The sequence below is a fragment of the Babylonia areolata genome, chromosome 21, assembly GCF_041734735.1.
Source record: "Babylonia areolata isolate BAREFJ2019XMU chromosome 21, ASM4173473v1, whole genome shotgun sequence".
Taxonomy (NCBI): Eukaryota; Metazoa; Mollusca; class Gastropoda; order Neogastropoda; family Buccinidae; genus Babylonia; species Babylonia areolata.
The window spans coordinates 58,002,467-58,016,299 of record NC_134896.1 but is presented as its reverse complement, the minus strand read 5'-3'; the positions used below and the strand labels follow the sequence as shown (position 1 = coordinate 58,016,299).

Sequence of the window (13,833 nt, the reverse complement as noted above, 5' to 3'; positions counted from 1 at the left end):
ACACAACAACAACAACAACAACAGTTTCAGTTTCAGTTTCAGTAGCTCAAGGAGGCGTCACTGCGTTCGGACAAACCATATACGCTACACCACATCTGCCAAGCAGATGCCTGACCAGCAGCGTAACCCAACGCGCTTAGTCAGGCCTTGAAAAAAAACAAAAAAACGGGGGAATAAATAATAGATAAGCTTACATAAATAAATAAATAAATAAATAAATGAATAATAATTATAATATAGAAAAAGGTAGTAGTAATAATAATAGTAATCCTAATAAAATGATAATAATAAAAAAATAAATAAATAAATAAGACAACAATGGTGATAAATAAGCGAATAAATGTAAAATATGAAGACACACATTCACACATACACCCACACATGCATAACAGAAATGCACCAAACATGCAGTTTCACAGATATGAAAGTACAGTCAAATACATATAAACGTACATGAGCTCCAACACACACACACACACACACACACACATTACCTTGCACCTCCTCCACCCCCCTCCTCCACACACTCATTTCTAGTCTACGTATCGCAGCTTCCACGGCACACACACACACACACACACACACACACACAAACACACACTCACAGAGATGAACACTTACTTGTACAAGCACACACATACGCCCGTATCTCCCACCCCCAACCCCACACACATATATACAAAGATATATATATATATATATATATATACGTTCCAATATCCTGTTGCTCCCACAGTGTAGGCATGCATACACTCACATACCTCATCCTCTACCCCACCTCCCCCCGCACTCCCACCTCCCCTCACACACACACGTACACAGATCTCTCCTGACACTTGTGTACACTTACACTCTCGCGCATTCATAAACGCACTCAAAAGCACAGACCCACACATCCACACAAACACACACATACACACACGCACAGAGGCTGCCACTGACTGGCCGCAAGAGGGATGGGAAAAGATCTCTGATGCCAAGAACGTGGCGTCTAGTGTGTTGCTTAGTCTATTGTATTTGGAAAGGCCCACAGAGACTCTGTTCCGTTTTGAAGAAATTTGCGCAATGGTGGTTTGGAAATGATGCCGATATTTATTTGATTTGCAAAGCATCGTGCTCTACCTTTCATGTTAGACTTGCGGCCGCTCCCTCTCTCTGCTTTTATTTCTTTGAGGCGATCGATGGTGTGATGGCCTTGTACCTGTTCTTTTTGGTATTCTTTGACTTTTCTGAGGATTTCCGATTTTCCTAGATGTAGGCCGCTCGTTGGTGTTGCGTTACCAGCAAGTCTGTCAGCTCGCTCATTTCCCTTAACACCTGCATGTCCCGGGCAGTATGACCATGTGAGTTTTTTAATCTGAAAGTTGCGCATTGCCTTATGCCACTCTGGGCTTCCCATTCCGTTTTCAATTTTCTGTATGAGGTTCATTGAGTCGGTTAGAATCATGGCATGTTGGTTTCCGGGCGTATGGATGGACGATAGCCACTGGAGGGCATGTGTCGCAGCTTCAACTTCCATCGTTAGGCTGGAGGTTGTGACTTTGTAGGCAGCATTCTCTTCCCAAATTGTTTTTCCATTTTGTTTCGCAGTGAATCCCCAGCCAGACTGGTCTTTGGTGACTGAGCCATCTGTGTATATGATGATGTCCTCTTCTTTACTGTTTTCTTCTATGAGTAGCTTCACTTCCGCATCTGTTTTGCCCTCTGGCCATTCCCGACAATGTCTTCCTAGAGTGGGTGAAATGACTGTGTTGAATAGATGGTTGAGGTTTTTGGGGGTTTTCTCCCATTCTTTTGTTTGACGGCTGCCTTTTGGTTCTTTGACTGCGTCATGCAGTGGGTTTTGAGGGTTTTCTAATGCTTTGAAGTAGGTCTTGACCTGTTCTAACTTGTTTCTGGCCTGCACTGAAGGAAGGTCAAGCAGGTATCGCATGGTTTCTGTGGGCGTGTCTTTTGTTGTTCCAAGGATCAGCCTCATAGCTTCATTTTGTACTCTTTCTAATTTTAGGAGGTTGCTTTGAGACGGTGTTGTTAGCCCAAGTCCGTAGTCGATCACACTGAGGACGAGTGATTGGTATAGCAGGAAGAGGTGGCGTTGTTCAATTCCTTTGGTTGCCATTGCTTTTAAGACTGAAAGGCCCTTTTTGCATTTGAGAACAGTATTTTCCGTATGTTTTCTGAAGGTCAGCATCCTGTCGAAGTGTATTCCTAGGTAGCGTAGGCATTCAGTTTTCTCAATTTGAATTCCATCGAATGACACAGAAGGTGGTGATTTGCTCGCGGTTTTGTTGTTGAGGGTGCACAGCAACGTTTGGGCTTTCGCTGGATTGATGGAAGATCCTGTGTCTTTGCACCATTGAGCAATATTGTTTAGTTGTTTCTGGACGGCTTTAGTTCTTTCCTGAGCATCTTTCGAAGTTTTGAAGACCAGGCCATCATCCGCAAGGGTGAGCACCCGAGCAATTCCATTGTTGTTTAAGTCTGCAAGGCCCTTCGTGTAGACATTGTAGAGGACAGGAGAGAGCGGAGACCCTTGTGGCAGTCCCATGGATAGTTTAGAAGGTGCAGACATCCAATCTCCGAGGCGTAGGACGACGGTTCTTTCCTGAAGCGCTGCTGCTATCCATCTTGTCAGTGTCAAACTTACTCCATAACTTAGTAGCAGCTCCATGAGGTGCGCAAACTGGACTTTATTGTAGGCATCTTCAAGGTCAATTGCTACTGCTAGTGTTTCTTCTTTTCTTTGAAATCCTTCATACACCTCATATGCAAAAGCAGCTGCATTTTCCGATGTGGACTTGCCTGTTCTGTAACCACCTTGATTTGAAGGGAGAATGTGCCTGTGTTCAAGATCCCTTGCAAGTTTCCTGGCTATCATGCGTTCCATGAGCTTTCCAGCAATGTTTTGCATGGTTAGGATCCGGTAGCCGCTTACCTGACGATGGTCCTTTCCTGGTTTTGGTATGGGTTTTAAGAAGCTGTGTGTCCAGTCCTCCGGCACCTGTCCATTGTGGAAACTGTTTTGATATAGATTGAAAAGTTTGCTTCTGTCTTCTTCCGATAGCTCCTTGATGTCTGAGTAACGAACTTTGTCTGGGCCAGGAGCCGATTCTTTCTTGCATTTAGCTATTGCTTCGTTTAGATCATCCAGTGCCAAGTCATCATCAGGTCCAGTCTGCATAAGGGTTTGGTTTAACTCCTCAATATATTTCTTTTTCTCATCTAAGTTTCTTTGATCACTCTGTTGTATGAAACGTTTGAGCAAGGCAGATCCTTTTTCTTCATTTGTCTTAAGCTTGGTTCCGTCAGTGTCTAACATGTCTGGGGTTGTTGTTGTGCACGTTTTCCCTTCCATGCGACGATAAAATTGCCAGAACTCTGTCAATGTTGTGTCATAACTGAGTGCCTCGCAAAACTGTTTCCACTTGTCATTTTTGGCCTCTTGAGCAATGACTTCAAACTGTTTAGTTTTTTCTTTCATTTTTGTTTCAATATCTTTGTCCGGAGATGGTTTTGTTTTTTCTTTTTGCCAAAGTTTGACAGCCGCATGTTTTTCTATCCAGGCTCTCTCTGTGTCGGTATTCCACCATGGGGGCTGAATAGTTTGCATCCTGTTCAGTGCCGTTCTTTTGTTTCTTCTGCGTCTTAATTTTTCGATGATGGTTGTCTCTTTGGTTTCATACTGAAATGGATCACGCAGTTTCATACAGGGTTTATCTGACAGTTTCTGTAGACTGAACACTACTGGGAGGTGGTCGCTGCCTTGGTATGGAAGCGTCTCTGCATTCATTTCTGCTCTGAATTTTGGAGATGTTAGAGCGATGTCGATCACACTGTCACTGTCCCCTTGTCTTGTTCCAAGGCGAGTTGGGGACAACAACTACACACTAAGCCAGTACGTTGTTCTGCACCATGTAACACCTGTAAGGTAACCAGTTCCTTGTTCTGCACCATGTAACACCTGTAAGGTAACCAGTACCTTGTTCTGCACCATGTAACACCTGTACGGTAAACAGTACCTTGTTCTGCACCATGTAACACCTGTAAGGTAAAGCAGTACGTTGTTCTGCACCATGTAACACCTGTAAGGTAAACAGTACCTTGTTCTGCACCATGTAACACCTGTACGGTAACCAGTACCTTGTTCTGCACCATGTAACACCTGTACGGTAAGCAGTACCTTGTTCTGCACCATGTAACACCTGTACGGTAACCAGTACCTTGTTCTGCACCATGTAACACCTGTACGGTAATCAGTACCTTGTTCTGCACCATGTAACACCTGTAGTGCTGCACCATGTAACACCTGTACGGTAAACAGTACCTTGTTCTGCACCATGTAACACCTGTACGTTAAACCAGTACCTTGTCCTGCACCATGTAACACCTGTACGTTAAACCAGTACCTTGTCCTGCACCATGTAACACCTGTAGTTCTGCACCATGTAACACCTGTAAGGTAAACAGCACCTTGTTCTGCACCATGTAACACCTGTAAGGTAAACAGTACCTTGTTCTGCACCATGTAACACCTGTAGTTCTGCACCATGTAACACCTGTAAGGTAAACAGTACCTTGTCCTGCACCATGTAACACCTGTACGTTAAACCAGTACCTTGTTCTGCACCATGTAACACCTGTAAGGTAAACAGTACCTTGTTCTGCACCATGTAACACCTGTAAGGTAACCAGTACCTTGTTCTGCACCATGTAACACCTGTAAGGTAAACAGTACCTTGTTCTGCACCATGTAACACCTGTAAGGTAAACAGTACCTTGTTCTGCACCATGTAACACCTGTAAGGTAAAGCAGTACCTTGTTCTGCACCATGTAACACCTGTAAGGTAAACAGTACCTTTTTCTGCACCATGTAACACCTGTAGGGTAACCAGTACCTTGTTCTGCACCATGTAACACATGTAGGGTAACCAGTACCTTGTTCTGCACCATGTAACACCTGTAGGGTAACCAGTACCTTGTTCTGCACCATGTAACACCTGTACGGTAACCAGTACCTTGTTCTGCACCATGTAACACCTGTACTTCCTCAGGTTGCTGACAGTGCCGTACACAGAGATCTCCTCTTCCCCCTCACTCTGGTCCATCAGGATGTCCAGGGCAATGTACGTCCCTGTTCGGCCCACGCCGGCACTGCACACCACGGCCGTCACGTCACGCTCCAGGTGCGTTGGTTTACATTGTACATGTGCTTTACAAAACTTTTTTTTTTACATAACGTAGTCTACATCTCTTGCTTTAGACTTCTAGCTATCACAATTTAGATAACAACAACAATGATTGTGATACGACTACTACTACAACTACGACTACTACTACTACTACTACAACTCTACTACTACTACTACTACATGACATGTTCAACATCCCTTGTTTTAGATAGTGCACTCTAGCTATCATGATTTAGATAACACCACCAATAATGATTGTGATACTACTACTACTACTACTACTACTACTTTTTCTTTCTTTTTTAAGGGCAAATGAAATCAGAGGATGCGTTCAAGTTCTGCAAATATGCAGGGCTGTCTCAGCATCCATGGAAGACTTTCGCTTCTTTTCTTCTTCTACTACTACTACTACTACTACTGCTACTGAGAAGAAGAAGGAGAACAACAACAACAACAGCAACAACAAAAACAATGATTATGAAATTAAAAGGAATATATCTATATAATGCTGGATGTTGTGCTACGAATCAAAGCACTTGCAAACTAGCCACCAGGGTGTGCAATGTTACAACGCTCAAAGCATCGTGTTTCACTGCCCACCTGCAGTGCACGACCAGGGGCGGGGCAGTGGGCGTGCGGGGAGCACGTGCTCTGATGTAACGCCAGAAGTCAACGAGGGGGGTGGTGGTGGGGACATGGTGGTCCATCCACTTCACGTAGTGGTACTGCTTCACCTGCCGTTTCTCCTCGCTCTGTGCACACACACACACACCACACACACACACACACACACACACACACACACACACACAGGCAAGGAAACAAGGGAAGCAAGGCCTTCATACTCCCGTGTCAGTGTCAACTTCGTCCAGCACAGGAACACTGAAAAAAGGGCACAGCAAAGACAATCACCTTGCAACAGGAGATTTTAATTTAACATTATGCTGACCTTGACCTTTAACTTCTAACCTTGACTGTTGCAAGTGTTCTTGACTTTTGTGTTGTTCTTTTGTTGTTGTTGTTTTGTTGGTTTCAGACCACATCCAATGACTGTGTCAGGTTTGATGAGAAGTCACAAGTCATGTTCCCTGCAATGTCACGTTGTGACCTTGAATCTTTACCCCTCGCCATGACTCGTTTTTCAGTCTTTGTTCTTACCATGGCTATCACTTATACTTACGACTGATGATCACTGGACACAAGAACCTGTCTTTCTTGTACCTATAAGCTTTTCTTATGAATATGATTATTATGCAATGTGGAATTGACCACACTGTTCCGATATGAATTTTTAATAGGCCTCAAGCTTTTACCTTGGCAACCAGAGATGAGGGAGAGAAAGAGAGAGAGAGAGAGATGGGGTGAGCGGGAAAGAATCGGCTCAACCCGTTCTGAGATAAAAGCACGCAACAGTAATCGATGATTTCATCAGAGGGAGAGAGAGAGGTTTGTAACATTGTTACACATTAATCAGCTGACCAAACCAACAAATGAGGGGGGAGGGGGAAGGGGGGATAAGGGAGGGGAGGAGGACTTTGGGGTGTACCTGTGTTTTTCCCACACTGAAAGTCCTGATGACGTAGTGAGCTCTCTCCTCCTCTTCAAGTCCCGTCACCTCCATGTGTTTTGTGCTGAGTGATTCCCCTTTGGCTGGCCAGTACTCGTGACACTTGGACTGAAACAGATATGTGATGTAAAACCCCGAGAATAGAATAAAGAATTTTGTTGGAGTTGTGTACAGTCAACAGGCAGTTGTAAATAAGCCTCAGGTATCATCAGCTGCGGTCCTATACTGGCTCAGTGAGCATTTCTGAATGACCACTGTTTTCAAACATGATCAAAAGTTTACCGTAACAAATCCATATTTTTCAGACGAGATTTGTCTCGTGAGACTTTTGCAGAGTTGAAATAAAATGAGCAACTTAAAAGAGGAGACACTTCTGCCATTCATGGTCGGTTAAACAGTAAACAACACGAATAATGATTTGCGAGACACACTGATTTCCATGAAATAACACACATGAGTAGATGAAAATAAAACCATCATCAAGTTGGGAAATTTTGAAGTGAATACAGTATAAATGCAATGATACGAGCTATGGCTCAGTCATGGAAGCTTAATATCATGTCAGAATGTGTGTGTGTGTGTGTGTGTGTGTGTGTGTGTGTGTGTGTGTGTGTGTGTGTGTGTGAACTGACAGACAGGAATAACCTCTCACCCTGTTGCCCTCTTTGAGGTTGGTGAGCATCACGATGTCAGTGACCCCCTCCTGCCACACCATGCGCCAGAAATCATCAAGGGTGTCGGACCTGGGGCCTGGAACAGCAGACACCCCGAAATAATGTCACACACTGTCTGGGTGTTGTGTTGCCCCGGTCGTTAGGCCTGGGCCGTGGGACATTAATAGGTTAATGAAATATCGTCACACACTGAGTCATGATTTGCCTCCTGTGTCAGACATGGAGCATGGGAAATTAGTAGACAATGATTTGCCTCCTGTGTCAGACATGGAGCATGGGAAATTAGTAGACAATGATTTGTCTCCTGTGTTAGACATGGAGCATGGGAAATTAGTAGACAATGATTTGCCTCCTGTGTCAGACATGGAGTATGGGAAATTAGTAGACAATGATCTGTCTCCTGTGTCAGACATGGAGCATGGGAAATTAGTAGACAATGATCTGTCTCCTGTGTCAGACATGGAGCATGGGAAATTAGTAGACAATGATCTGTCTCCTGTGTCAGACATGGAGCATGGGAAATTAGTAGACAATGATCTGTCTCCTGTGTCAGACATGAGACCTGGGAAATTAGTAGACAATGATCTGTCTCCTGTGTCAGACATGGAGCATGGGAAATTAGTAGACAATGATCTGTCTCCTGTGTCAGACATGGAGCATGGGAAATTAGTAGACAATGATCTGTCTCCTGTGTCAGACATGAGACCTGGGAAATTAGTAGACAATGATCTGTCTCCTGTGTTAGACATGGAGCATGGGAAATTAGCAGACAATGAAGTAGTGTCATGACCCGAGTCATTCACTCTTGTACAGCCTTACCGTGGTTACACGTTCCATTCTGTTTCACGTCTTGGACGGTGAGGTGTGTAGAGGAAAACTATCGTCATCACAGTGTTGTCACAGAGACATGCTGCTTTGTTGCTGTCAAGTTAAAACGACTAACCGGCGAGTGAAAGTAACAGAGAGAGACAGAGACCGAGACAGAGAGAGGCATACAGAGAGACAGACAAAGGTAAAGAGAGAGAGACAGAGACAGAGAGGCGTACAGAGAGACAGACAAAGGTACAGACAGACAGACAGAGACAGAGAGACAAAGAGAGGCATACAGAGAGACAGACAAAGGTAAAGAGAGAGAGACAGAGAGAGGCATACAGAGAGACAGACAAATGTAAAGAGAGAGAGAGAGAGACAGAGAGGCGTACAGAGAGACAGACAAAGGTACAGACAGACAGACAGACAGAGACAGAGACAGAGAGAGGCATACAGAGAGACAAAGGTAAAGAGAGCGAGAGACAGAGAGACAGAGACCGAGACCGAGAGAGGCATACAGAGAGACAGACAAAGGTAAAGAGAGAGAGAGAGAGAGACAAAGACCGAGACCTAGAGAGACATACAGAGAGACAGAGACAGGTAAACAGAGAAACAGACAGACATACCTTGAGCTGCGATATACGCCTTGCCAGTCTTGTACCCCTGGTAAATAAATGTATCTCTTTTTTAGTCACTCATGACATCACTAGGTAAACAATGCACAAACTGACAGGGACTTCAAACACATATGAAAGCATGCACATCACTGGAAAAAAAATCGTATTTGCTTTAGTATTCTCTTTCAAAACCAGTATAGCTTTTCCTCACTAGTTTGGCTATGGATATTAACATATGATGAAAACAACATGCCTGGAAAAGAATAATGCACCATTTCAGTCCCTTGCAGTGTATATTCTCATTGATATTCTGATGACATGCCTGACATCCGTCAATGTCTTTTGTAATTCCCCCTTTCCTCGGGCAGTTTTCTTTTCTTTTCTTCTGTTCTTCACTTTTACTTCAAACCCGTTATATTACTGTTATATATTACCGTTACATATGTATAGATAGATATCGTGCCATTACTATGCAAGAGCAAATGTAATATTGATGGAAACCTTAAACATTCTGGCAGATTGGTCAAAAAGTTTCTCTAATCCTCTCTCTCTCTCTCTCTCTCTCTCTCTCTCTCTCTCCAGAACAGAAGGGGAGGAACAAGGTGAAGATCAAGGGGCGGGGAGGGACACACCACACCTTGACAAAACTGGCGTTGATGTAATCTGAGGAATCGTCACCATCCACTTGTTCCAGCACCACGCGATTTCTGTCATCTGCGTCAGTTGAAGAACCGCTCATTAGCAATGGGTTAACTAATAGTAAAGAGTGGTAGCTCTCTCCATTCACAAGGTACACAACTTCAAGTCAGTGCTGCTAACGCTACCGATTCAGCTAGCACACAGGTAAATAAAAGGTACATTGGAACAAACCCAGACACTTCCTCTGTGGGTTAACTAAACTCAGACAATAATTCGATGGGAGTCCCAGTCAGTTGAAATGTGAATACAAGCCATTGAGGTGTTGTTTTTTTTCCTTCCTTCCAAGGCAATGACATTTCAACTTTCTTTGTGACATGCTTGATGCCAACAGTGTGAATTAATGTGCAATACGTCAAAAGAAAACTTTCAGTTATACCTACGTGGTTTGTAATGTTGCTCTCTAGTCTTCTTTTTCTTCTGTGTACGTGGGCTACAACTCTCAGTAGCTTGCATTCACATTTTAAGTAATTGGGCACCCCATCGAAACAATGTATTAGTTTAACTGATTCATTGTTGACGAAGGAGTTAGATGGGGGTCCCATCAATAATGGGCCCCAACCTGCTGTTGGTGGTCCCATGTACAGGAGAGTGGTAGGATCCAGTTCAGTCATTCCACAGTCAGTAATGTGGAATTCAGCCATTCCTATATCGTTCTTTGCATACTTTCACTCAGAACTTTAAAAAAGAAAAGAACAACAACCTTCAATTAAACAATGGGCAAATAATTGCGACATTTTGCGTGTGATACAAGCTGAGCATTGATCAAGCTGAAATACTCACATGGGAGAACACCGTTGTAACGATTCTTGTAACGGTTCTCTTGTCTTTGTGCGTTGGTCACTGGGTACCGTTGGAGTCCAGCCATGAACTGAAACACGCCATTGTATAATAAATGTTAGGCACTGGACTTGTTCATTTTTTCTTATCATTGTCATTTTTAAAGAAGTGCAAGACCATCAACCTTTCTCAAAATGTACTTTTAGCTTGGAGGAATGCCTGCTCCACTTGTTAAACCGCTTCACACACGATGCCATGACGATTTACCACAACAACCCATACATGGACAAAACGTTGAAGCAAGCTGTCAGCCTTACCGGAAACTCCTCAGCGACCTTGCCCTCTCGCAGACTGCCCACAATGGTCTCCTGCAGCTGGTCAAGCCGGATGACGCTGGTGTAGGAGGGGTCGTTAGAGTAGATCTCCTCCTCCTCCAGTCCACTCCACAGAGCGTCCAGCTCTTCGTCCTCAGTCAGTGGCTCCGACCTGGGTGTGTGCACGTCGCTGGCTGCTCCGCTGTGTTGTGCGGGCGGGTCAGGGGCCGTGGGTGTGTGCACGTCGCTGGCTGCTCCGCTGTGCTGTGCGGGCGGGTCAGGGGCCGTGGGTGGGGAACCAGACGCCGAGGTCTGTGGCTGAAGGTCAACGTTCTGGTAAGTGTCCCGTGCAGCTGGGGCAGGGGTGGGTTGGGTGGCTGGTCTGGGCTCTGGCTTCACCTGGGCTTTGGGCTTGGCAACCCTTTTGTCTGAGTAAAAAAAAATTCTTGACAGCTTATAGAATATCAAAGTATAAAACCAATGATTCTGTTTACAGTGTTGCTCAATCAATTCAGATCTGTCCTTTCAGCTGGGACGTTTTGAAGTGAATACTGTTTCAGTTTGACAGTTATATAAATGCAGTGATGCGAGCTATGGCTCAATCATGGAGGCTCAAAATGTAGAATAAGTAAAGCCTTCATAACTCATATACCATTTGCACCAAATCACACATACAGAGACAGCACACAACACACACACACACACACACACACACACACACACACACAAGACACCCTACAATTGGTGTGTGTGTGTGTGTGTGTGTGTGTGCGTGCATCTGCCTGTTGTATCACAATGTATGCACAGATGTGTGCTGGCTTTGTGACCCCTACCTCCAGTGACGATGGCTGGAGCAAACGACAGTGGGGAGGAGCCAGCACGTTCCGGCTGTCCCAGTTCCCCGCTGTTCTGTGCCGTGTTGCACGTGTCGGACTCCTGAGCACGTGACTTAGCGCTGTGTTGTCGTCTTCTGAAAGAAATGTTCATCCACGGCAATGAAAGGTTCGGTCAACAGTGACTGGATATTCAAGGTATACAGACATTATGCTTTTACTAGCATTCGGTTTCAATGACCAGTTATTTCATCATCTGCTCTGTAGTGGAAGAAAGCATAACGTTTAGCAAACTAACTATCTGCAATGTCATCAGATCCGAGATATCCACAGCAAGCAAGAGAGAGAGAGAGAGAGAGAGAGAGAGAGAGAGAGAGAGAGCTAACCTTCTAACGAAGATAACGATGAAGACGACGAGGATAATGAGGACGATGACTGACACCACAGCACCAACAATCACAGGTGTGATGTCTGTCGTGGTGTCTATAACAGCTGTGGACACATAACCCGAACTGCATTAACCACGTAGAAAGAAGGACATATGCTGGATGAATGGAAGGACATATGTGTAGTTAGCTGGGCGTGTGTGTTGTACAGGATAACAGTGATGAAGGAAGGTACACTTGTACTTTAGAACCACCTCCACATTCATACACACGCTCCTTACTCAACCTTCTTGCAGGGGCGGAGATGGGCGTGGGAGTGGGGATGGGGAGGGTGGGGGGGGGGGGTCGGTAGAGTAACGGAAAACGGTTAGGTGCGGAGCTGACGTTTCTCACGAAGGTTTGTGTGTGTGTAGTGTGTGTGTGTGTGTGTGTGTGTGTGTGTGTGTGCTTGGAAAAATATTCTTTTTCTAAAGTAGATGCCATCTTGCGGTGTTATTGATTTCCTGTAATTTGAGCACGATGTTTCCACTTATGACAGCTACCTGAACAGTGTCCTGAATGACGATCACACACGTCCTCACATCCTGCAGGACAGGTAATGTTGCACTGCTTCCCGTACCACCCAGCCTGACAGTCTGCACACAACACAACACACATGGTCAGCAGAAATTGTCTCAGTTGCAGGTCGCGCGCGCACATGCCTAAATATAAAAGCACATGTTTTTCACAGGAACAACCCAATGTTCAGCATACAACTGGTTGTATACACCTAGACACTGGACTTGGGCTTACATGCTGAAGAAAACAGACACTCGGACACTGACTGAGAGAAACACATGTATCAACACACACACACACACACACACACACACACACACACACACACACACACACACACACACACACACACACACACACACACACACACACACACACACACACACACACACACACATTCTGACTACATACAGGGCAGCAAAAAAGGTGCACAAAGAATTTAGAATTTGGAATATTCATCCACCAATCAGTTTCAGAATATTGCAGACACCTCGAGTCTTCAATGTGGAGCAGATGTCAAGCTAATACTGACGATAGGATTTCATACATCACACATCGGTAGAGTAACGGAAAATGGTTGGGTGCGGAGCTGACGTTTCTCACGAAGGCTTTTGTGTGTGTGTGTGTGTGTGTGTGTGTGTGTGTGTGTGTGTGTGCTTGGAAAAATATTCTTTTTCTAAAGTAGATGCCATCTTGCAGTGTTATTGATTTCCTGTAATTTGAGCACGATGTTTCCACTTATGACAGCTACCTGAACAGTGTCCTGAATGACGATCACACACGTCCTCACATCCTGCAGGACAGCTGATGTTGCACTGCTCCCCGTACCACCCAGCCTGACAGTCTGCACACAACACAACTCACATGGTCAGCAGAAATTGTCTCAGTTGCAGGTCACGCGCGCACATGCCTAAATATAAAAGCACATGTTTTTCACAGGAACAACCCAATGTTCAGCATACAACTGGTTGTATACATCTAGACACTTGACTTGGGCTTACATGCTGAAGAAAACAGACACTCTGATACTGACTGAGAGAAACACATGTATCAACACACACACACACACACACACACACACACACACACACACACACACACACACACACACATTCTGACTACATACAGGGCAGCAAAAAAAGGTGCACAAAGAATTTAGAATTTGGAATATTCATCCACCAATCAGTTTCAGAATATTGCAGACAGCTCGAGTCTTCAATGTGGAGCAGATGTCAAGCTAATACTGACGATAGGATTTCATACCCAAAGGCAAAGGGGTTTACAACTGAAATTCCACAACAAAAACGATGGATTTCCCATCGTACTTGTATAGATTGGTATCCTCTCTGGTGTCTCGTATAAGACTGAATACTTTCAAGACAAAGTTTAGCAAATATGTTTGTTGTGT

General features: G+C 44.6%; 1 protein-coding gene across 1 annotated transcript in view; it reads right to left on the bottom strand.

Annotated features, from left to right (window-relative positions):
- LOC143296688 (receptor-type tyrosine-protein phosphatase epsilon-like) overlaps positions 1 to 13,833 on the bottom strand; it is a 40,062-nt gene that overhangs the window by 11,540 nt on the left and 14,689 nt on the right. Inside the window, exons 6-16 of the mRNA XM_076608720.1 lie at positions 12,410 to 12,502; positions 11,868 to 11,973; positions 11,482 to 11,618; positions 10,652 to 11,076; positions 10,338 to 10,425; positions 9,496 to 9,572; positions 8,868 to 8,904; positions 7,410 to 7,507; positions 6,737 to 6,865; positions 5,791 to 5,942; positions 5,017 to 5,152 (exon numbers count right to left, since the gene is read on the bottom strand). Coding sequence (XP_076464835.1) covers positions 5,017 to 5,152; positions 5,791 to 5,942; positions 6,737 to 6,865; positions 7,410 to 7,507; positions 8,868 to 8,904; positions 9,496 to 9,572; positions 10,338 to 10,425; positions 10,652 to 11,076; positions 11,482 to 11,618; positions 11,868 to 11,973; positions 12,410 to 12,502 — 1,478 coding nt within the window. The remainder of the gene's footprint in view (positions 1 to 5,016; positions 5,153 to 5,790; positions 5,943 to 6,736; positions 6,866 to 7,409; positions 7,508 to 8,867; positions 8,905 to 9,495; positions 9,573 to 10,337; positions 10,426 to 10,651; positions 11,077 to 11,481; positions 11,619 to 11,867; positions 11,974 to 12,409; positions 12,503 to 13,833) is intronic.